Below are 25932 nucleotides of genomic sequence, written 5' to 3' on the forward strand. Positions count from 1 at the left end.
CAACCAGCCTTTCACCATGGCATTCTCAGTGCACCACTTACAAAAGGATGGGTCGATTTCTAGTGGTTGTGGGTAGTCTCCATTGATGTATCCCAGTTTGTCTTTTCCGGAGATGTACATCTCAACCACCTAGGATCATAATCCATAGTTGGAACCATCCAACTTGATGTTGATTGGAACCATCGGGGAATCAGTGATTGGGAAGGGAGAGGTCTATACCCTTGTCAAGATCTCTGTCATTTTTGATGTCAGATTATCGAGGATGGTTTCGGTGGAATCAGCCATGGAGGCTAAGCAAAATCTTGACCCCAACTTGATCAAAAAATAAGGAACCCAAAATCATACTCTGATACCATGTCAAAACGTAAATTCTTTCTATTATATTTATTCCATAAAACAGAGTACAATATATAGAGATATAAGAAAATATTTTTGGAAGCTATTCTTATCATATACAATATTTACGGCTACAATCATGTTTGACCCTTGAGTGAAGGGATTCCTAAATCTAAGATTTCCATAACTAGTTAATTGCTAGACTCACGCCAACAAGATTTACTGCAAGGATCCAAATCCTTCATTTTTAAGTCAAGTCTAACCCATCTTATTGGTAGACTTTTCTCTAAACACCTCCTAACTTTTAGGTGGTAATTTGATGATGCAATTAGTAAAATCTTCCTCAATGCCCAATTACCTTAAAGTTATCAGATGCCCATTCTCATTATTTGAACTTTTAGTGGTCAGTGATAATTTGGAAGTCCAACTCAAAACCAATTGACTATGAGTAGAGAGGTCCAAGAACTTATAAGGAGAGAGACTAGGAAATGTGTGTTCGATGTGGGACTAAACTCTAACTCACCCCTCACGTGTGGGCCGGATTAAGCCAAAGCACATGGAGATATGAGCTGTGGGACACACATTTCCTTGTCTTTCCTTATAAGTTGTTGGGCCTCTCCATGTGCTTTGCCCTAGTCCTGCCTGCACGTGCGAGGACATGTTGAGTTTAATCCCACATCAGACAGACAAATTGCCTTATCTCTCTCCTTATAAGCTGTTGGGCCTCTCCACTCATTGTCAATTAGTTTTAAATTGAACCCCCAAATTTATCAACTAATATATATTTTTTCCTGGAATTAAGAGCGACAATTATAATTTTGATGTTTTAGTTGTAACTTTTCAATCAATTCTGACGATTTATAATGGCAAATGACCAACGAATAACTACATATTAATAAATTTGAATAATTAGATGTAATGTTTGATCTGAATGTCCATTTCCCTAAGATAATATATAAATTTAAGATATTCCAAAAGGTCTAATCGGCAGTGAGTTCACATTTCACAAGTGAAGAGATTCAAGTTTCTCATTGCATAGATCTTCATGAAACACCTAAGATGCACATTAATTCAACAAAACAGATACTTAGATAAACTTTATGATCTTTTTAAGATAAGGGTTTGATCAAATGTCTGTTTCACCAGGATAATAGTATTTCAAGATCTATCTAATGGTGAATAAATAAATAAAAAAGGGGAAAAAAAATACAGTAATAATTTTTTAGTATCATATGCACCAAGAAAACTTGGCCAAGACTAATCTACTCGTGAGGTGGCATGGCATATAAACTCGATCAAAAAGGGTTGATTTATCAAATCAACTTGGACATTTGTTGAGTCATTTTGGAAGCTAGGCGCAGTTGTTTCTGGAAAAACAAATAAACATGATTTTAAATTTTAAAAAAAATTTATATATTCAGAAGTTTAAATATACACCCTATCTTTTATGTATAACACCACAATTTCTTAAATTATTTATCACACCCAAATTAAAGATTAAAACACTTATCAAACATTACAAAAGTTTGGTTCAAGTTATTATTTGATTAACAAATAGAGATAGAGTTCCATTAGTAATCCAACTTTTACTCATTTCCAACCATTGAATTACTCTTTTTTATTTTAATTGGGGTGTAATAAGTAATAGTTGGGATGTGAGAACACTTGCACTAACAGAAGGCATGATTTTGGATTTAATTTAGTGAAAAAACATTATACTTTCAGCCTACCTCTAATTTTGCAGGACATGGTTTCAATGATCATGCTGATGAACTCTAACGAACGTGATTACATCTTCCTGACTAGTGTTTTGGGATGAATTATCTGATTGTAGTGTCGGGCACGTGAGAAAACAATAAGCAATTCCTGCACAAGCTGCGCCCATATGTGTCCTGCAAGCAACTAGGATGTCGAGTTTCAGGGACAATGTCTTTAGCATTAACAAATTGGTCTTTTAAAGAAAAAGTTTGACAAAAAAATAAAAATAAAAAAATTCAAAGCACGACTAAGTGAGAAGCATTTTGAATTGAGACTTACCAATCGTCAATTGGCCCAAAATTGCTTATTACAAAGCTTAGAGCAGTGGAGATTACTGCCTTCTGAAACATACTTTCTGAGATATTATTTGCAATTACCTTTTCTGCTCTGGAGTTGGTAAATGAGCCACGCTCGTATTATGGCCAAGGCAGGACCCTGAGCATGCAAGAAGCTACGTTAAACTAAAAAATGAGTGAAAAAAAGAGGCCTGTCATTATGTAAAGTACCGTGGGAGTGCTAATCATCAAGCTCCATTGTCCTTTTATTTGAGAGAAAATACAAGTCTTATCAATTAAAGCCATGGTTTTCCCATCTTGCAAAATATTGCAAATGTAAGTTCATATCATTTTTTTTTTTTTTTTTTTTTTTTTGAGGTAATTAATTGTGAATATGATTTTCTCCCTTCTGTTTAAAAACATGCAAATCTTATATTGTTCTTTTTCTTTTTCTTTTTCTTTTCTTTTTGTTGCTTTGTTCATGTTATTTCCTTTGGTACTAGTTAGAAGATGGTGAGATGAATTGGAAAACAACTAGGGGGGGTGAGAAAATAGAAGTACGTAATTGAGAGTGAAGGAACGAATATAGGATTTGTGAAGCCATTCATTTATATCCAATGTAGTTTTCAAAGTGGGACTATTGAAGGAGGTTTGAAGGGTAACCCCTAAACAAAACAATGTTTCTTCAATTCCTAGGGTACCCAATGATGTTAGGAAAGATATAAAACATTACTTTATAAAGGGACAAAAGATAAAACATTGAGGACAAGAAATTTTTTATCACAAGGCTAGTTCTGGGTTTTACCATGGTGTCCTGTTAAAACATGTAGGTTCAATAATAAAATACATAGTTCTCGACAGGGTGGAATGAAGGGGACAAGTTTCATTTAGCTAACTCCAAATCTTTGGGGTAAGGCTTTGATGACAATGATGATTAGAAGATGTAGATTCCACACCTGATATGGGAGACTCTAGTGGTGGTGATCATGGTGAGGAGGTGGAACCTATGGTCTGGTTTCTTGTTGTCGATTATGAGGTATATGAGGCATTACAAGGAATGCTTAACGAACATTTCCACACACTCATAATGTGAAAGAGAATAGCAATCAAGTGTGCTTGGACATTGAAAGTACTTGAATATTAAAACAGGAAGTAAAGGCTATTAAGACAAAGTTCACCATTACATCTAATTGTTGGAAGTCATTCATGGATGATTTTTTTTGTTAATAATCCAAAAAGGCACAATTTCATCTAAGATCTGTTGTGCATCGGCGGAAATCAAGCATCATAATTTGATGTTTATGCTTCTTGATGCAATGATCAAGGAAGTTGGAGAGGAACATGTATCACACATTGTATCAATTTGATATTTGAAAAAAAAAAATCAGAAAGTTGCAACAATATTCTAATGCTTTGACGAAGGCAAGGAAGATAAGCAACTTAACATATTGGGCGTTGGATTTGACAAGAAGCTTCACCAAGAGAGCTTATTCATATTCCATCAGGTTTTTGATGGGCCTAATACTGCAAAGTATGAGGGTATGTTCACATACCAAAGAGTGGGAACAAATGGTGCATAGGCCAATAGGCTTGAAGGAAGGATATGAGACAGATAGTTTGAACGATAAGACATTTTGTCACAACTTGTATTTACACTGAAGACCTCCAATCCCTCTGTTGCTTTGTTGAGGAAGATTGATTTAGAAGTTGAGCCAGCTATGGGTTTCGTATAGGGGGCGATGGACACTGCAAATGAAGAGATTGTACTAAATTCTTGTTTTTTCAGCCAACCAAGCGATAAAAATCAGCACATACTACTTTTCAGAGTCCAAGAAAATCATATGCTTACATTGATTTGTAAGCTCAGAATTTACCTTTTTTTTTTAAATATATGGCCCCCACAAGATTTGGTCAATTCATAGGTAGAAAAATAAGAACGAAGAACTTGGGAGATAAAGTTTACAATACCATACCTGTGTAATCAAACTTGCCTCAAAACAAAGAATTTAGATCATATTATGAATATTCGATTTAAAATATCAAAGCATTCTGCATGTGCGAACATGAAACTCATATGAATCTAATTTCAATCTCAACAACGAGCAAGATAAATAGTTAACAAAACTTTCTTCAATGCAATGAAACTCAGTTACATCTAGGAAGACTAGTCAAAAAAAAAAAAAAAATTCAAATAATCGAACATTGATAGTATATGCAACAATGTTTGCAATTTATAAAAATCTTTATCAAGTACTGCTCACCGTCCAACCAACAGTTGACTCTGTTGTGTGTGAAAAATGCTCGTCAAGTTTCCAGAAATTCCTCCAAGTATACATATCAAGAAAAATGTACATGAACATCAGTTTCAAGGCAGATAAGAAGCACCCAACAACCAAGGGCAACGTGAAGAATTCCAGAATGCTGCAGAGACAAACTTTTCAGAGAAAACGCAATCTACAATAGAATATCGGTTTCAAATTGAAAAAATAATACTTTTTGAGTCTGGACTTGAAAGACAAAAGAACACATGAGAGGGAAAATGGCATTATATCATCATCACCATCATCAACTAAGTATTATCACAAAAATTTGGGGTCAGCTCAATGAATCCTGTTCATTCAATTTAGTCAAAATCCATGTCTTATGTTAATTCAAGTGTGTTCATGTCCTCTCTCACTACCTCAATCCAAATCATTTTTGGTCTTTCTTTAACTCTTTTAGAACCTTGAAGGTGCACTTTCTTTCAAACTGGGTCTGTTACCAGTCCTCGTCGCTCATTATCAAGCCATATCAATTGACTTTCCCTTAGTTTATCACCTAAGTGAATAGGAGTAGCATCTGAAGAGTAGAAACCTTTTCCCAATCTCTTAGTTAAGTGTAAGAGCATTGAGACAGAAATTAGTTGAATCAAAATCTCAGGTTTCTTCTAATTAATAAAATGCCTTATTGGATGATAGAGGTGCTAACGTTTGAACAAAACAAATTTCAGCCTCGATTCTAGGGAAAATAAGGTCGTTAACTATAACAAAAGTCTTAATCTAACTTGGTAAAAGTATTCTCAAACCACCCTTCTATCCAAGTAGGGGTTCTAACTTATTTCATTTATTAAATAAAAATAGCTTTCCATTCTTTCAATATATGCCTTCTAAGTACCCCACTTTATTCTTCACTTAATTTTTTAATTTGATTTCTCCTGAAAGCCAATGAATTGTTTTTAACTCACCATATAACTACAACAGTCCTAGCCACTTGGTTCCAAATGAGAAATGGATCAGAACCCTCATTTATTTATCAATTTTTGGACACTTATCTGACCACTTCAGGTGTAGCATAATACCAAAAGAACTAGATATGGATTCAATTTCTAGTAAGTCTGGTAGCTATGTTAGTTAAAATGAGATAAATATGGAAAAACAGTATTAAAAACAGAAACACGAACCAATCTTCAATCATGTACCTGAAATATTGGTGTCACTAGCCTCCACCACTCTCCAGACAGAATCAATTGATATATCTTTGCTCCATACAGTGAAGGAAGTGTCAAGAGCTCTATGTTAGAGTTCCTAACTGGACTTTCTATCTAAAATAGAAACACAGCGATGTTTATAGATGCCAGTAGATATCGGAACCCAAGAAAATATCAACCATTAATCATTAAGCAACAAACATGTGTGAAGAAACAAATACGTGCCAAAATAAACATCAGGGACATATAGAATAGTAGAAAATCTTACACTAAATAAATATCAGAGACTTCGTCATATGGCTCTAGTCCTTGAGAATTCTCTGGACCATTCTCAGCATCCTTTATTCTTAACTGCATATAATTGTTCAGTTTCATAATCTCTATTAACAGAGAATGGTGTTCTTGTTGGAGTCTTTTCAGAATCAACTTAAAACAAAGACATTCATCCCAAAATTATGTAAATTCCAACACAACCAATTTCCCACAAAAGCAAGAAGCCAAAAGCCAATCTAAGAAAACTTCAACTTCTGATCCTCTTTGCAAGCCAAGCATGTTTTTCACTACTAAAAGTGCCTTTGATAGAAAGCAAGCTAAACCCCGCCCAAAAAACTTTGGACCAAATGTAACAACATATCTGATTAGATACACCAAAATCACATGTATAACATATGACATTGGAGGCATTTGAAATTCAAAATTTTGAATTTATACTGAAGAATTTTAAAAATCCCATAAAATTTGCTAAACATTTTATTGATGTATCTGATAAGATCTTCGAGCCCATCATGAAAAAAGAGGCCTATTTTTATAGATTTAAAAGCAGTTACATCATAAATACAACAACAGCAGCAGCCATGATCATTTCCTTGCCTTCTTGTTCCTGGACAAGTAAATAAAGAGAAAATGGTGTTAGTTTGTGAATTTTAAATTAACAATAGATGAGTCTAACATAAGATCTGATCATCAAAATATATTCTCTTTTGACAGCCTAAGTATGAGAACAAAGAAACAGACATCAACTACAACAATTTCAAAATGTTCTCTAGTGAAGCCTCCTAGCCAATTTCAAAAACAAAGACTTATTTGTAAGATTTAGGGTCAGCTAAATGAATATTATTCCTCCATTCCACTGTCCAAATCAATGTTATCTGTTATTGTCAGTGAGTTCATATCTACTTTCACTATCTCCATCCATGTTCTTTTCAGTCTTTCTTTAACTCTTTTTGGTTGGTCAAATTTGAATATTTTTTCCAATTGGAGATATAATCAAACCTACATTGAACATCCCAAAACCATCCCAGCTAATTTTCTTAGTATATCACTTATTGGAGCTACTCTTACATTTTCCCAAATGCATTTGTTTCTAATTTTATCTTTCCCAAAGCATTCCGATGTCATCTAATGAGAATGGTGGTGAGTCGAGATTAGGGAAAAAGGTTATAGAAGTTATATAATACTCTATATTATGCTTGGAATCAGAAAACTATGAAAAATACTTACACTCAAAAAAGAAAATTTGAATTTGAATTTAAATTTCTGTTGGTAGATAAATAAATTTTGGTGATTTCAATGGCTTAGAATTAGCAATTAGGTATATAGATTACAAGTGTTTGGTCAAATGGGGTGTTTCCTACATCACTTAATCCATTTTATATCATAAAAGATATATTACATTTGATTCTACAAAACAAATAAACAGAGCAGGGTATCACAACTTCAAATCTCCCATTTTCACACTTACGAAGCAACCATTACAACTCTTGAAAATCATCTTCATTTTTATTTATTTTTTGATAGGTAAAATGTTGGTGGTTAGCAATAGAAGTTGGGTTAGAGAACGTTTGAAACCTAGGACATGGGAAAAACACTCCACACGTCTTCCCAACTTAGCTAAGTTGGCACTTCGTAGGAACCACATGACATTAGAACCATGACTAAACTATAAATGATATACTTTATAGACTGATATTAAGATTTAACTAATTCTCCTGTCATTAAGCTATAGAACCAACAATAGTGCAAATAAAAATAAGACTGGAACTGTCAAAAATAAATATTGCACTGATGAACCATATGTTAGGCTTGAACAAGAATAATACTCACCTTTTACAAGAAATATAATCCTCAACTGCTTTGTACTGTTCAGAACCATAGGTAAACCACTTGTCCTGAGGAGTAACAGAGTCCCAGCTTCCTATATCTGTGTGGAAAAAATGATTGAATGTGAAATTGCATAGCTCATTCAAACATAAAGATAATGCAGTTAAGACACACCTTGAAGCAATATATGTGGTTCACCAGAATAACCTTCCAATCTCCAAAATGCATGGCCATTTCCATCCAAAAGAATGGACTCTGTTCTAACAGCATCTGATCTCACTTTATCTATGGAAGTGATCACAAAGAAATGTTAATTTAATTGCTAATTCAAAGAAAACATATGTTTTCTATTTATGTAGCCCATAAATATACAAAATTAAAAACAATTGAGACAAAGTCATCATGGAAACACTTTGGAAAAAAGAGCATCTGAAGTTCTTTTTCTTTCGACAAATGGGATTTGTTAAGCATAGAAACGTGCACTGGCTTCAGAAATTCCCATCAAGGGAGCAGATAAGATAGTTAGATTAGCATGCCTTATTCATCTGTAATCTCAAATTGATCAATGCTAAGCTTTTTCGGTTGAAACGAACCTTGAAATTATTTACCAGCTCAAAGAAGGATACCTTTTCCTAGTGTTATGTTGACATGTGGCATGAGTGATCAGTGTCAAGGTGTCTAGCACAACCAACTTCAGAAATTTCAGTATTGCAACCTTGTTAGTATTATTGTGCACATATAAGTCAGTCATTATTTTGGGACAATTTTTTTTATCCATGAATTACGTATGGCTTGACAGCCTGTTCATGATGCAACTCAAAACTTACAATAAAAAAAAATTATGATACATGCAATCATTTTGTATTATGAATAACTAGTGGCCTTCATGAGATATGGGTGTTCTTCATCCTGAGGCAACATTGTAGGTAACTTGATCACTTGTGGTATTCATGAGATATGGGTGTTTTTCATCCAGGGGCAGCATTGTCGTGACTTGGTCATGGTAGGTCCATGCAAGAAACCCAAATACATCAAGTCCATGTAAACTTCAAATTTTGACCAGGGATACAGGAAATGAACTTGGGGACAACTCATTTTTCATATCCCTCACATGCTCAATGATCTTTTTATAGATTCAAGTTTTTTTCATTGAGGGCAGGTTTGCCCCATCAGTATGCATGTAAAAATAGGTAGGCATATATTGGAGAATCATGCCAAAAAAAAAAAAAACTTCCAATTTTCTCCCACTAAGTACATGATCATTAATATGTAGTTTTGCCCTAAGAATCAAATGGGGTTGTATGAGTTTTAATTATGACTCTTTGATTCATCAAAAGCTTGAGAATTTAATTGACGGATATATTAGGCATTTTGGGAATCGAGTTGAGGTCATGAGAATATCGTGGTGATGTCAATATGGGATTCCTATGGATGGCCATCTCCATGTATTTCCACATCTCGAACCATTTGAATACTTGGACGAATATATAAAATGTTGCCAACAAGTTTTTGGTCGAATGATTATTTGCTCAAATAGCTTTTAAATATTATACACATATTTATATTTTTTGTGTCATGCATTATGGATCAAATGGTTAAGATGGTGCAATGGTACGTGTGTTCTAGCATTGGGTAGAAGCATACAACCTCAATCCATGTAAATTCCACCCAGAGCCTATACTAATTAATACATGAGAGATTTCCCAAATAGCAAATCCAATATTGAACTATTTTTTAATATAAATATTATGACCTCGATATTTTAAGAAACCACATTCACATTTTTGTTTTTCCAATAAAGATACTTTTTTCATGTTAATATGAGGGATTTCCTTGAAATAAATTAAAAGTTAAATATACTTATATAATGTATAAATATATACATTATATAAGACAGTGCCCCCCCCCCTCTCGTCTCAATCTTTATCCCCCATAAAAAATGTATCACAAGGACAACTTCAACTTTATTGCCCCCCTTCCCAAGAATACCACCAACTTTATTGCTTTTCCTCTTCTAACTACCTTTCCAAGAATACCCCTTCAATTTTATATATTGGCTTTCATCTTCTTTCCTTTTCAAATAATACCCTTCCAACTTTATTGACTTTTCTCTTCTTCCCCCTTTTTTCTAATGACACCCGTCTAAATTTATTTTCTTTCCTATTGCACCCTCTTTAACCACAAAGAGGATATATGTGTTGTAGGCACTGACAAACTCAAGAGTGTGTGTGTGAACACACAACGGTTCTCATCCAAATTTTTATCCCCACATAAGTAGGGGTTGAGATTTATCCCCCCACAAGTCTCAAGAAACAATTGTAAGTTTATTCCCTTCTCTCTCCTCTCTTTTCAAGCATACCCCTCAACCTTATTGCCTTCACTTTTCTACCCCTTTCCAATATACTCCTCCAACTTTATTCTCTTTCCTCTACTCCCCTACTTATAATACCCTCCAACTTTATTGCATTTATCCTTCTAACCCCTTTTCCAATAATACCCCTATAACTTTATTTTCTTTCCTTTTTTTACCCCTTAACCCCAAAGGGGATGACCGTGCCTACACATCTAACTCCTTTACAATAATACCCCTACAACTTTATTGTCTTTCCTTTTTTACCCCCTTAACCCCGAAGAGGATGACAGCGTCGTAGGCATGGGCAAACTCACGGTCATCCTCTAATATAATAAAACACAACAGTCTCTTCCCCCAATCTTTACTCATAAAAAGCGGTTTAGATTCAATCTCACATGCATTTCGAGGAATATCACCTTTTCAAGAATACCCTTCAACTTTATTATCTTTTCTCTTCTACCCTCTTTCCAATAATACCTTGATAACTTTATTGCCTTAACCCTTCTACCCCTTGTTCAATAATACCTCTACAACTTGATTGTTTTTCCTCTTTTGCCCCCTTAACCCCAAAAAGGACAACCATGTTGTAGGCATGAGAAAATTTTAGTGTATATGTAATAACAAGAAACATATACATTTATGTAAGAGATTTCTTCATTAACGAAAAATAATTACTCAGTCTTTTTTTAAATCATTTTTGCTCTATTCTGTGTACATACATGAAAAGAAAATATTATCCCTTGTGAACTAAATTGGTTTAAATAATTTTCTTTCATTCTATTTAATTTGCATGCATGCATATAAGAGATTTCTCCCATTAATAAAGCAAACAGGAAATTTTCAAATATTAATATGAAATTACATTAATTTTTTTGATGGGTATGAAATTATACCAACTAAATGCATGTGAACGGAAAACGTCAATAAACAAAGTAATTTAAGGTTTCTTTTTTATTAATGCAAAAAAAAAAAAAAAATTTATTTTATATGCATATGATGATTAAGAATCTACAACTTGTTCCATGATTGTGTTGCAAACAATTACCACACAAGTGTTGACTTAATGGTACAACATATCTAAGTGGTAATTTAGTATTTAGTAAGACATGAAGGAAAATTGAGTTAAATAAATACTCAAGTAACTAAAGTACATGATACACACTCGTAACGTTAACTCATTTAAAAAAATAAGGGAAGTGATTCTGCATAGAAGTGTCATGCCATGCCATAAAGTAGCATGTCCCCACAAAAAAATTGAAAATTGGAAGTGCCAAGATGACACTATGTTTGTCCAAATGCATACTTATATCTTCAATTCAAGATCTTATATTTTATCTGAAAAACCTATTCATGTTGTTCTCATCTTTTCTAAATAAAAAGTGTAATACATTGACTCAATTTTGATAAGGCAACTATTGTCCGTCACATTGGTTAATTCAATTTCTATTCCATAACCAACATCATTTGCAAGTTTGCACATCACGGGAGTATTTAACATAATTCAAACATTGAAATGTCTTATTCCAGACACATTCTTATTTGCACCTTCATGGAATTTAAAATGTTGCTATATATTGGAAGTAATGGACAAAAGGATAGACATTAAGTTTGTTTTATGGTAGAATTTAAAATATCAACAACATTTGAAAAATCTAATCAAAACCCTATGTTAAAGACATTAATAGCACTACTAGATATAGTATAGTCAAGTTGAGCGTCTTAGTGCGCTTCAAGGAGGGGCAGACCGAAGGCACAATAAATGTGAAGTGGCCACAGTACAAGTTAAGCGTACAAAGCCATACATCTTGACTGCACCTCAGTCAAGATGCAAGGTAAACCAGGTGTATGCCTCACTTAAAATTGAACAAAATAAATGTATTTTATTTGTATAGTCTTTATATACAAAAAGATTCATTTCGAAAGACATATTTTACTTTTTAAAATTTTGTCATTTTTATTCAGCCCAATCCCATTAGAGTTGGGTTAGAGCATAGTCAACTTAGGCCCACTAGGGGTATAGGGTTGGTTAAGATACAACCTGTCTCTTTAGTGTTGGGTTAGGGTTCAACCAATCACGAATAGAACCCTCACATTAACAGCCCTAATTGTTGTTGTGTTGTAGCACCAACGACATATGTTGCTGGTGTACTTATACTTCTTTCCTTTTTCTTGTTCTTTCTGTTATTCCCAAACCTTTTTCTTCTTTTTGAAGTATGGAATGAATACTTTACCTTGTTTATAAATCATACTCATACATGTAATTGAAAATATCTAAAATCTATTTTTCACTATTTAATTTTTTAAATTTTATAATTTTATTGTGCCTTGCTTCACTGAGGTGTGCTCCTCGCATTGCGCCTCAAGCACCAAGAGGCCTTTGTGCCTTAAATGCACCTTTCTCCCTAAACTACAGTGACTAGATGTGATATTAAATATAAGGGAAACAATTATACCATATTTTACTTGTATAAAAAATTTCAAAAATCTACCAAAAAGATTGTTGGATTATTTGGAAAGAGAAGGATTAGCATGTTTAAGTTTTTTTCATTGATATTTTTATTTTAGGTCTCTGGGTTCCATTGTATTGAAGATCAAAATTGTAAATTTGTTGGATATTTTATTTAGCCAAAGAGAAAAACATGACTTGTCTTGATCACTTTATATTTGGCTGAAATTTAAGCAATTTTTTAGGGGAATTGATTAACTTTTTTTATCGTTAAAGAAAGTATTATTAATAAGTGAAAAAGAAAGAAAGGGTGACCAAGACAGCCACCTAACAACAGCCAACAACAAAGAAGACAAAGAAAAAACAAGAAAACAACTCCTCAAGATTTGACTAGCTCATCCCATCTAAACATAAAACCTTCAAGGAAGGTTCCTCTGAATTCTTCTGAGATTATAAACCAATAAAAGATCAACCCCACAATATCCCCAAGCACAACATGAAAGGAGTGCTCTTTCACTTCGAACACTCTACTATTTAGCTCCAACCAAATTCCCTAACACACGGCAAAAGGGGTTAGAGACCAAAGAATTTGTTCTTGTTAGAGCTTTCTTTAAGATGCCAACTTTGAAACAGGTCAGAATGGATTGAGGAAAACACCAAGAGAACTTGAATAACAAGAGAAAATAATTCCACACCAATGATCGTCCCAAAATCTAACCCTATTCCACATCCAATCCTAAAAACAATCCTCTTAACAAAATCCGACAAAAACCTATAAATCCCTTTCCAAATAACCATCCATAAGGGGAAGACATCGCCTTCTCTTCCAGCAGAAATGATCAGTCCCATACTTGGCAGGTTGCAGATGAAAGTCTTTCCCTCCCTTTTTGACTTGATCCAATTCAGAAAAGAGGGGAAATAGATGGAGATAATATTTAAATGAATACAACATACCAAGCAGAACACCCATGGGTATGTGTACATACCGACTGAACTAGTTACACAACAACAAAAACAACAAAGCATTATCCAAAGGATTTGAGGTCATTTAAACGAATCTTATTGTCCATAGCCAAGTTTCTTGTTACCAACTGAACTAGGTATGATTATGAAGAAGGCAAAAGAAATAAGAGAGCATGCAAATAACATAATAGCTAAAGAGAAAATGTGGCCCAACATCATAAATCATAAATGAACAGACAGAAATTGCTTCTGATTCTTCATATGTAACATAATTTGATCTTAAAATCATCGAGAGAAATTTCCTCATTTGCTAGTTAATCTAGCCTTTTGCACTTGATAAAATAAAATTAGTGCATGGTTGCAAGCATGCATTTGGTAATCAGTTACTACCATGTCAGCCACTTTTATAGACAAACAATAAAACCTAACCTTCCTTATGTACATGCATCAAACTGAAATTAAATGTGAATATAAATGCAGTTAAGTCAACAAATTAGGTGAAGAGAGCCAACGGCAACGTATTCTTACTTGCCATATTTTTTGCTTCTAGCATCTCAGCATGAGCTTCCGCGGCTTCAATTTTCATTTTCGAAACAAGATTATCGTGCTCAGAAATAGAAAGTGGAGCACCATTTTTAAGGACAGCATTTTCCATCTCATCCTTTATCTTTTGCCTTAAGCATTTCTCCTGTACAAAATTCTAGTTTGAGAAGAAACACTAAGAAATCAATATTAATTTTATGCATACAAGATTTGTTACCTTGTCTTTTGCAGCAACTACTTTTCCCTTTGCTGCCTTCTTTCGTTCAACATAGTCTGAGTTCTGTTTCTCGACCCAACTCCGAATTTCTCTGAAAAGTAGGTGAAAGATTATGCAAACTATCTAAAAAGAGGGATAAGTGGGAAAAGAAATGATGCAACAGCCTATATCACTTACGGGGTGCTAAGAGCTTCATCACATAGAAAATTCAAGAGTTTCAGCTTTGTTGAGAGGTCTAGCTTGTCATATCCATCAACACCCTGATCAAAAACCTTCAAAGGAAAATCCTCCAATTCCCATGGGGACTCAGACAAGCATTTTCCAAGGCTTCGCAACCATGAATTTTCACTGCTTGGACTTAAAAGGCTTCTAAAAGCAAGAAAAATGTACATCTAATCAGCTCATAAATATTTGTTTATCCCCTTTAAATCATATGGGCAAAGAAATATACTCTGCTCCAGAGTCCTTTTGCATCAAAGACAACAATTGGAAATGAAACTGCACGATAGAAGAATTATGTCCTCGACAACGTAAGCGCCCACGTGTTAATTCTCGGAGAACAGACTCGGGCAGGCCTTGCTTCAAATTAAAAACCTAGAAAGTAACAAAACATTTTAAAAGGGAAACCCATCTCATTTAACAGTAAAAATAAAATTCTTGTTTTTTTCAGACCAAGAAAATACCATGTTCCTTCTATGTTCGCTTCTTTCCAACCAAGAAAAATAACTCAGAACTTCAAATTAAACAATTTCTGAGACCTTTTGGCTAGTAACCATTAATAGAAATCATTGAAATTGCAAAGGCCAAAGGCCCTTGCCATTTAAGGATAAAACATAGAGCGAAAAAATAATTCTCTTAAACAACTACCAAGCACAATGACAACCAAAACCAGCAACTTAATTATAGAAAGCCGGAAATATATAAATGTTGTTCAAGTGAAACATCAAGCCTTCCTTTCAATTTCAAACCCAAAGCTAAATAACCAAAGTTATAGTTACCTCTCCAAAAGCCTTGCAGAATTCGAGAAATTGCAAGGCATACCCAACATCTTCACAAGGTAAATCAATGCCAACCACAGTTGTTAGCTTGATGCATTGAGGCAATGGGATATGGACTTCAGTATTTGTGTTGTCATTCTTCTCAAATTTGTGAAATCCTGGACTCGGCATAAGCTCCGCTACGCAATTTGAATAGATTTTATCAGAAACCCACATTGGTAGATCCGTTTTCTCTAATAGACCATCATCATTCCCATCAGCTATCGTATATTCTTTCTTTATGAGATTTGGTGCACTTTCATTGGGAATTTGAGATGACTTTGGGTTCATAATCTCTAATATGCCAATGTTATTGCTTCCAACTATCTTCTCTTCTTTTTTCTCATAATTCCGAGATTTCTTAAAGGTCTTTGTGGATTGAGCTCTGTCCACATTACTACCATTCTGGCTTATATTTTTCCGCTTACTTACACCAATTTTCTTCCCATCATCTTCTGAGTTGCCCCTAAAAGAGTTTTCCTTCCCAACTTTTCTCGGCGAAACTACCATCAATTCCTGTAAGAAGCAAGTATGAATTTATAAAAAGGTGGAATATAACAAGCCATGGTTTTAAATCTCGTCCGAGACCAAAACGACTTGTCCAATACGTCTTAGTATCATCCATGAACAAGACGGATAGACAAGTCAACCATACTGGACAAGATTTAAAACCACAATTCATTTTTCTCATTGTTGAACGAGACGACTCAAACATATTGGAAAACTTGTCCAAGACAACTCAGTCTCGTTCATGGACAAGAAATCATAATGAATTTTAAAACCATGTAACAAGCCCATCAATCAAACACTTCAAGAGCCAACCAATTTAAAGTGGGAAATCAAGCAAACCTTGCTAGAAGCAGACTGATTTTTTGGTGAGGCACTCACATCATTTGCGGCCATCAAAGAGATCAAATCTTGAGGTCCCTTCGCAATTAGCATTTCAGAAACTGAAGAAAACCCAGTTGCCTTTGCAGTATGAACAAGAGGACCAGTAGGTTGGCTCCCTTTTCTCTTCCTATAAAACAGATACTTTTTTTAACATTCTCAATAAATTTTACCCAATTTGATCAAAATAAATAAATAAATAATCAAAATTTACAAACTATTTTTCATGAAAATCACCAAACCAAATCAAACCCAAAACTTTAAATTGGCAAAAACAAACACTTACATGCAGCAACTACAATTACAAATGTCTCTACACTTGGGGCATTTCCAATCATCCAACAGAGCAACCTCTTCTGTTTTCTCTCCATATCTGTTCAACATCAACCCATCCAAATCAAACTAAAGAGAATTAAAAAATACCCATAATAAAAAATTTGTATAAAATAAGGGTCTAAACCTATTGAACAGACACTTTCTACAGAATTTAATAGGGCAAGGTTTCTTATTTCTCTGATTCTTGCAAGTCTCGAACTTCATTGTTCTTTGACGACACTGTCACAAACAACCCAACAAAAATTACCACAAAAAAAAGGTGAAAATAAAATCAATCAACAAAATCGATTACTGAAACAAGATTTGGCTCTTTTAGGGTATAATTGAATTAACCTGGTGACAATATTTTCCTTGAATCTCAACTCCTGAAGATTGGGTGTTCGTCAAAGGTGAAGAAGAATATGGTTTGTTGTTCTCCATCTCTTGCTCTTCGTTCTGGGTGTTGGTGTTGTTGTTGGGTTTCGATGGAGGGTTTTGGGAGACCGCCATTTTAGTGAGGGTTTGAGAGATATATTCTTTTGTTGTTTCTCTGGTTTTCCGTTTATTTTCAGGAGAATTAGCTGTCTGAGTCTTGAGAAACGAGAGTGGAGTTAATATTTGATTAATTTCCTTTTTAGCATTTTTTTTTCCATATTTGTTTGGCGGGAAATATGAAAAACGGTATAAATTTTAAAAGGGTTGGTCATTCCCGCCACCTGGCGTCCAGGCAGATCTATGGGTTGTAATTTTTATTACAAGAACACCCTTACTTTGTCAAGTTTGTTACTAGTGGGACGCGTGGGGGCTACAGCCCCACTGAACTTTTGGAAAAAAATTATAAGCCCCTTATACTTTGATCATTATTAGAGATACCACACATTTTATTTTATTTTAAGATTAACCCCTACACTTTGATCGTTAGTACAGATAACACCATGTTTTTCTTTAGGTCTGGGTAGCCTTACTAAGTAAGAACTCCACCCTTACTAAGAGTCCATGGGCTTACCTTTGTGGCATCCTAAAACATGATCCGATGCTTCAAGGTTGTAGAGGAAAAAAATTCTATCAACTTTGAAAATGAAACTTTTCATAAAAAAGTTATTTTCAATGTTGAATTTTTAATTTGAAATCTGAGAGTTAGGTGGAAGTTCGATAGCCGTCAATTTTCAAAATCTTGGATCAAGCTCAAAAGAAGAAAAATTGTTATTTTTGTCAGTTATCATTGAATTTTAATTTTAAATTTGAGAATTTTGTGGAAGTTTTGTAATTGTCGTACATTTCAAAACTTGGATCAAGTCTCAAAAAAAATTTAAATTTTTTTTTTTATTAGATTTTCCATGAAATCTCAAGTGCGCCACTGTGTTGGATTGTGAATGTAGTAACTCATTTGAGCTCAAGGACTTCAAGTAAGAGTTAGAATCTTTATAAGTTGGTAGGGAAAGTATTTTTCAAGAAAGAGTTTGATTGGGATGAATTCTTGCATTTTTATAAATAAATAAATAAAACCTTTAGTGTTAAGACAACTCCAAGGGAACTTTACTTTATCAAGTTTGTTATCCAACAAACTTTGGAGTGGGGTGCACATTATTTTAAAGACTATATACTTATAAATGCCTTCATTCTTTAAATCAAATGTCTATTATATCTTATCTTTTATCAACATCAATTGCCTTTCCCAAAATCATTATTGGGGCTTTTATAGATATATTAGCAATCCAACACCACAACCAAATGGATTTCATGATAAAACTCAAATTGAAAAAAAAAAAAAACATTTTTAGGAATTCATAGTTTTAGGATAAAATTGATTTTGAGAGGAGAGAGAGAGAGAGAGTATAATAAGTGTTGATTTGATGAAATGAGGTTATTACATATATTTAATATTTTAAAATGACATGGATCCCACTCGAATGTTTGTTAGATAACAAACTTGATAAAGTAAAGTTCTCTTGGAGTTGTCGGAACTCCAAAGGAGTTTTTGTAATAAAATGCAACAATGAGATTTGCTTGGTAAATCTCTTTAAAAAAAAGATTAAACAAATGATGATTTAACCCCTACTGACCAAAAATCCTGGCTCCACCCTGCCTTTAATGCCCTCAATTCTTTAAATTAATACATATTATATCATCTCAACATCAATTCTACTGATAACATGGAGATGATATAATAGGTATTTAATTAAAATAAAAAAGGGTATTATAAGTATTTATAATGATGTGGGTCTCACTCTAAGATTTGTTAAGTGAGAAAATATTTTTCTTAGTAAGGAAAGTTTCGTGACCTCATCACCATGTGACATCTAAAAACATGATTTGATGTCACGGGATTGTAAAGAACAAAATTCTAAGAACTTGGGAAAAAAATTAAAAAATAATAACAAATTTTACTATTGAATTTCTTTTAATTTTAAATTTGAAAATTTGGTAGCTATCCATTTTTTCAACACCTTAGATCAAGCTAAAAAATTTATTATTATTATTATTTTTTTTTTTAAACATATTTTTAGTCTAAGCATTTCCATGAAATCTAGACGGTTGTCATAATCGGATTTCAATAATTCATATGGGGCAAATGATGATACTTAGTAAGATTTGAAATCTTACCAAGCTAGTAAAGTTAGCCTGGTTCATTTTATTACAAATCCTCTAGGAATTCTATCAAAAGGAATCTTTCTTGTTCAATTGTTTGTTATCCAACAAATCTTGGGTGGAATTCATTTTATTTTAAAAGATTAAATGCCTATAATATCATCTCTTTTTTAGAATTAACCGTTTGAGTTTCAAGAGTCAAGAGAAGAGTAAATGTTTGATTAATTTCCTTTTTAGTAATGCTTTCCATATTTGTTTTGTTGGAAATACAAAATACAACAAAGAAAAATAATGAAAACTAAATAAATTTTAAAGGGGGTTTGTCATTCTCGCCACCTGGCGTCCAAGCAGACCTATCTCTTACATTTTTATTTCAAGAACACACTTAATTTATCAAGTTTACTCAACAAAATTTGGAGTGGGACCTATATCATTGAAAATGATTAAATACCTATAATACCATCAATTCGTTAAATCAATACATGTTATATCATCTCTCTCTCTCTCTCTCAATATTTACTCTATATGATAACATAGAGGATATATTGATTAAAAGAATCAAGAGTATTATAAGTATTTAATCATTTACAATGATATGAATCTCACTCTAAGGTTTGTTTAATAAGAAAAATATTTTTTTTATAATGAAATTAAGTCTATACGACACCAATTCCTGGCATCTAAATACATGTTCTGATGCCACAGGTTTGTAGAAGAAAAAAAATAGCTAACTTCACACTTGAATTTTAATTTAAATTTGGTAGTCTGGTGTTCGTCCATTTTCAACACCTTGGATCAAGCGTTAAAAAGATTTTCTTTTGAATTTGTCTTTTATTTTTTTGACTCTAAGTGTTCCAATAAAATCTAGAAGGTTGTCTTGTAGGATTTCGATAATCCATGTGTAAATACCACAATTTGATCGAACAAGCCCGAGAGCTCAATCGAATTCAATGGTGAAAGACCAATCAAGAGAATTTCCATCAATCAAGTGGGGCCCACATCAACCAAAATCAAGTCAATAAAAGCTTAATAATAAAAAAATTTTGCCTGCCCCTTAGTGGCAAACAACCAAGTATAGGCTTGTCTGACCATTGGTTACCTAAAAGGCAGGTCACTCTGTGTTCTTATCTTTGTTTGGTTACCCTATAAGTTATTTTTGCACTAGTTTTCACCCACTTACATGCAAAGCAATTTTGTTCTGACCTTTGCCCACCAAAAGTCAATTTAGTTGCACAGGTACAAGCCCATGTGTGCACAAGATTTGCTTAAGAAAATGACCCTCTAAACATTTTCTAATTAACTTATTCCTCAAGAAGATCCTTGCTATTTCTCGTAATACCCATGCACTAACACTTTTTCTAATTTTTCTCACAAAGGTTTTCTAGTAATCTCCTTATTCATCCAACCTTGACTCCAAGTCTTTATTGATCCCCACCTGAGTTGAATTACCTTTCTAACCTCATCTTGCTAAGACTCGTTAGAGGTGATTTACTTTTGTGCCTATTAACTTTGCCCTCAATTAAGAGAATTTTCATGTCATTCTCTATAATTTGACCGCCATGACCATTTTGTCCAACTAAGAGATTTCTCTAGAAGATGTGTGCAAAGACTTCCATACCCTCAAGTTGTTAGAGATTTTATCAAGTTAATTGACCAAAAAATCCAAAATTTTATCCATTAATTATATGACACTTGACCTAATTATCTAGAGTTTGACCCAAAGTCAAGGGTCTTAGACACTTTAGCCCTTCCATAGAATTTTCTAGAACCTTGTTGTCTTTTACAATCCTATCATTGATCATCATGATTGTTAAAACTCATAAGAGTTCAAAAGATAATCACAGACAACTTGATAAAGGGCTATTGATGTTATTCTTTGAGATTTTATTGGGAACTCTAAGAATTTTGACAAATTTATCTCCAAGGATTTTTAAAGACCTCTATCCAAAGGCAAATGAAGGAGAAGCTCCAAGATCACAAACTTTGTCAATTTTAATTTTCTAAACTCTCAAATATCCCAAAACCATGTCCAAGTGAAATCCCATCCTACCTAGAGGTCTTTTTGAGCAAGAAAGCCAAAAAGAAGAAAGAAAAGAAGGGAACCAATGTGGGAAGTGTTTTTTTTTTTTTTCATATTTCCCCCTCATACATCTCCCCTTCTTTGTATTTTAGTTAATTTCAAGTTGTACTAATGTCGCATTTATTTTCCTTTGTTCAATGGCTTGGGTGGAAGAGAGTAAACTCTCTGTGTGAGGTAATCTCCCCCTATAAATCCATAATAAGCTCTACAAAAAGCATTTAAATCCTATAGCATAGTTGTTCTTTATTTCATTTCAATTATAAGCAATTCATGATTCTTAGTTTAACTTTTTTATTATTTTTCATGGTTTAAAAGCTAGAAAATAATCCATCTATGAGGTAATTTTATTTTTATAAGTCTATTAATAAATTCTATTTGGAAAACTCATGCACACGGAACATGCACACATCACTTCCAAAGGCTATAAGCTAAGGTGTGGATTTCTATAGATCCATATCTACCTCCCTTAGCTACCAAAACAATTCCATTGGACACAATTCATGCATAAAATTCTCTAGTTCTACTATGGTGCCGGTGTCTAATCCATGGATCCTAAAGACTAAACTAACTAAAAGAGGTACTCAAGTAAATATTTAAGTATCTAAAAGAGCTTAAGGACCTAAGAGAGTGAAATCCATGTGGATTTTCACTCAAACCTCACGTTCACAAAAAAATCTAGCAAGCACCTACTTCTAGTGTTAGCTTACTTACTACCTTTATATCTTCATTTTATAAAATAAAGCTATAATAACCGATTTTCCTTTTAACCTCTCTATAACCCTTTTATCTTTAAAATATAAAAATGAGTTTTCTATTTCACTTACGACCATACCAATGTTAACCATCACTTGATGGATAAAACAAGGTGCTTAACATTTTCTTTGCCCCTCAACCGAACATCCTTACCTAGTTCTTTAGGTAAATCTTTAGATATATGAGTCACCATAAGTCAAAAATAGAATTTTAAAACTCATTTGGTGGTGTCCATTTGCACCAAAACTCTTTAAATGATGACGACTCCTAACACATATAGATGAGGACTCAATCCCATTTGGGAAACCCTCACGTATCTACACCATATAGGCCCAACAATCCCTAGTAAGATTTGAAATATTATTAAGTTAGTAAAGCTAAGAGTTCAAACAACTCAAGCAATCTTACTTGTTTGTTATCCATGAAATTTTGGGGTAGAATCTACATTATTTTAAAAGATTATAGATATCTATAATACCCTTATTATTTAAATGAAATACATATTAATTATAACATCTCTCCCATCAAATTCAATTTTCTCTCAAAAAATCGGATCAAGCACAATTATATATATATAAGGTCAGGTTCAAGGACCATATGAGAAAACATATAAGAAAACTTTTGACGGTAAATAAAATTTTAAAATATGGGTTAGAAATTTTGGATTGAGCTGATTTTTTGTGAGGATGATCTCTATGATGGGAAGATCATCCAAAAAAAATCAGCCCAATCTGAAACTTCTAACCCCATTAAAAGTGATTTAGAATGTGGACCGTTGATTTTTTACCAATTTTTATCACTAAGTTGTAAATCACTTTTGATGAATTTAGAAGTTTCTGATTGAGCTGATTTTTTGTGAGGATGATCTTCTCATCATAGTGACCATCCTTGCAAAAAATCAGCTCAATCCAAAACCTCTAACCCTTATTTTGAAAAACGAAAGTTTTCTTATATGTTTTCTCATATGGCCCTTGAACCTGACCCATATATATATATATATATATATATATATTTGATTTGTACTATGAAATTTAGAATGTTGTGGCATTGCATTGCATGTGGCCATGTGCACTCAATGATGGTTTTGGGAGAGTAGATATTGAGAGGAAAATGAATATAATATTTATTTGATTTAAATAATCATAAATATTATAAGTATTTAATCTTTTAAATGAAGTGGGTCCACTTCAAGATTTGTTGAGTAACAAGCTTGATAAAGTGAGGTTCCCTTGGAGTTATCAAAACTCCAAGGTGTTTTTGAAATAAAAATGAAATAGATAGGTTTACCCATGTCAATCATGGGTAATACTTTCAAACCTTTTTTCTTTGTGTTGTTTCATTGCATTTACCCATTAAGGAAAGGGTCACTATTATCACATTTTGATCATGGTTGCTCAATTATTCCCACTTATCCTTAGGACATTTATTGGGGTACTAGTTTCAATTAGTTTTATCTTACCTTCATTTGTGTGTGTGTGTGTGTGTGTGGTGTGTGTGTGTGTGTGTGTGGAGGGATTAAACAAGTATGGTTAGTTGTTCTACTTAGCCGTTCAAGGCTCAAGTTATGGCTTATGTCAGAACATGGACTAATGCCAATTAATCTAATTAATGTGCAATTCAGTGACCATTGATGTGCATGATCAACGTGGGTAGCCATTGATGATGTTATAAGCACAAGCTCAACAGAAAATCTATGTTATTACATTTTAAACTATTTTAAATTTTCTGTTGTAACTAAATCTTCTATAAATAGTAAATGAAATCCTCCAAGGATCTTAAGATCCTTTGTAACAATTCTCTGTTATTTTATTTATTTATTAGTATATCAAAGAAGTCTAAGTTCAAGAAAGGATGTCATCAATCATCATTTTGATAAATACTTGAGATATCACGGTGTATTCAAACTATTGACACGTTTTTCTAATAGATTAAAATAAAAATGACACAAATGCCCGTCATGGCCAACCTCTAGCTAAAGTCCTTAATTTGTCTTCTCATAATTACCAATCATCTTCAACTACTTGTTAAAAAAATTATCATCTTCTTCAACCTTAAGATTCTATCTACGTTCAACCTTCAAACCTAAAGGCAGCATAAGACCTTTGGCAAGTAAGAAATAATAGAATTTTGAGTAGAAAATCTAGGGATTGTCAAGGCTTATATTAAGGCAAAGTTGAAAATGATGGATTGGAGATAACGTTAAATTAATTTATTATAGTGGTTGAAGAGCATGAAGGAGACTAGTTTTGGGAAGAAAAATCAAAATAGGACTTTTGAGAAGTAGATAATGATGGAATTTTAGGATAGAAAATCTAAGTTTTCCTACAAAAGGATTAAGGCTGGTTTGAAAATGATGGATAGAAGCCAAGGTTGAGTAGATTAAAATAAAGAAATTACCCACTCATGGAGGAGAGATCTCGAAATTACTGTGATGGTACACATTCCAAAGTATTTACAAAATCACTTCTTTACTAGTATGGTAATTATTTATTTTTAAAAAGTAAGATGACTAAGCCAAAATCCCTATAACTTCATTATTAGGATAATTTTCGGTATGTTTCGTTAACTTTTTTACCGATTATGAAAAAAACTTCTTTTACCTAAAAAGCTATTTTACCAATTTTATAAATAGTTCAGAACATGGACCATCCGAGTAAATAAGATGATTTCACCGCATATTTTGGTAACTCACCTGAAAATAGATATCATGAAGATTGAACAGCTTGAAGATGTCTAATTTTGAGGGAGGGGGGAGGTGAAGCATGATTTTTTTGGCTTTAGGTTGAAGATGAGGGCATTGGAGTCATTTTTAATAGTTTATTACATAAGAATGAGGTCAAGGAGGGCATGTCATCAGTTCGAAAACACAAGGTTACATCCCAGTTATTATTTTAGGAGAAATAGGGGCAACAAAAAATTGTTGGGGGCATGTCAAAAGTTTGAAACACAGGGATTTATCTCAAATACTAACTTTAGCAGGGGTCTCTGCTCTGCCCTTGTTAATATCTATGTATGATAACATATTTTCACACATAATTAAACACTTTATAATATAAAAAAAAAGTCTAACAATCAATCCATCTTTTGAGTAAATTAACACAACATTGAAACTTTTTTAAAAATCATAACATCGAAAAATTATCATAAAATCCGTATCAAACACTTTAGGCCTAAAAAAATTATATTCTTATTCTTATTATTTGAAAGTACGTGTTTAAAACATAAACGTAGAAACACGTCTTTTGGGAAAAGTTGTGTGTGTATGTGTGTGTGTGTGTTTTGTTGTTGTTGTTGTTTTAATAGTTAAAAGTGTCAAATGCGTTTTAAACGAGACTTGAAAAAATGAAAAAAAAAAAAAATAGAGTTTTTTGTTACTATGGATACAATAACGGGCCTAATTACACTACCCAAACCTGATCCGTGATGGGACCGATCCAATACCCGGCCCCATTCAATGGGTCATCGATGCTCAATCATAACCACTCAACACTAGCATATATAAGCCTTCACAAGAACAAAATCACATCACATAACAACTTGTCAACCTAACAACCAACCCCTTACAAATTATAATTTTTCACTAAGGGTTTTTTGGTCTGTTCAATAAATTGCCATTGATCAGTTGAGGCTTCAGATGCACTAATCATGAGCCATTGACATTTACCAGTGATCAAACAGGTTTTCTACCATAAAAATAAGGAAAATAACTTAAACGCTCTAGCGGAGGGATTTCTTTCTAAATAAGGCTCAAATTTTGGACAGTAGCTTGATAGTCCATTTAGTAAACTTTTTTTACTTCTCAACGGTCCCTCA

The 25932-nt window shown here is 33.3% G+C and overlaps 1 protein-coding gene across 1 annotated transcript; it reads right to left on the reverse strand.

Moving 5' to 3' along the window:
- Window positions 1-1482: 1482 nt before the first annotated feature.
- LOC147394546 (uncharacterized) lies at window positions 1483-17295 on the reverse strand. The gene is made up of 15 exons (XM_086454589.1): window positions 17052-17295; window positions 16843-16937; window positions 16669-16755; window positions 16344-16512; window positions 15456-16010; window positions 14909-15051; window positions 14635-14826; window positions 14458-14548; window positions 14226-14385; window positions 8110-8220; window positions 7939-8035; window positions 5827-6715; window positions 4631-4790; window positions 2067-2529; window positions 1483-1703 (listed from the first exon to the last, which is right to left on the reverse strand). Exons 1-12 carry the CDS (start codon window positions 17205-17207, stop codon window positions 6694-6696), a joined length of 1878 nt encoding a protein of 625 aa, XP_086310715.1. The 5' UTR covers window positions 17208-17295; the 3' UTR covers window positions 1483-1703; window positions 2067-2529; window positions 4631-4790; window positions 5827-6693.
- Between the last annotated feature and the right edge of the window lie 8637 nt (window positions 17296-25932).

The sequence above is a fragment of the Akebia trifoliata genome, chromosome 9 (genome assembly GCF_017979445.1).
Source record: "Akebia trifoliata isolate Shusen 1 chromosome 9, ASM1797944v1, whole genome shotgun sequence".
Taxonomy (NCBI): domain Eukaryota; kingdom Viridiplantae; phylum Streptophyta; class Magnoliopsida; order Ranunculales; family Lardizabalaceae; genus Akebia; species Akebia trifoliata.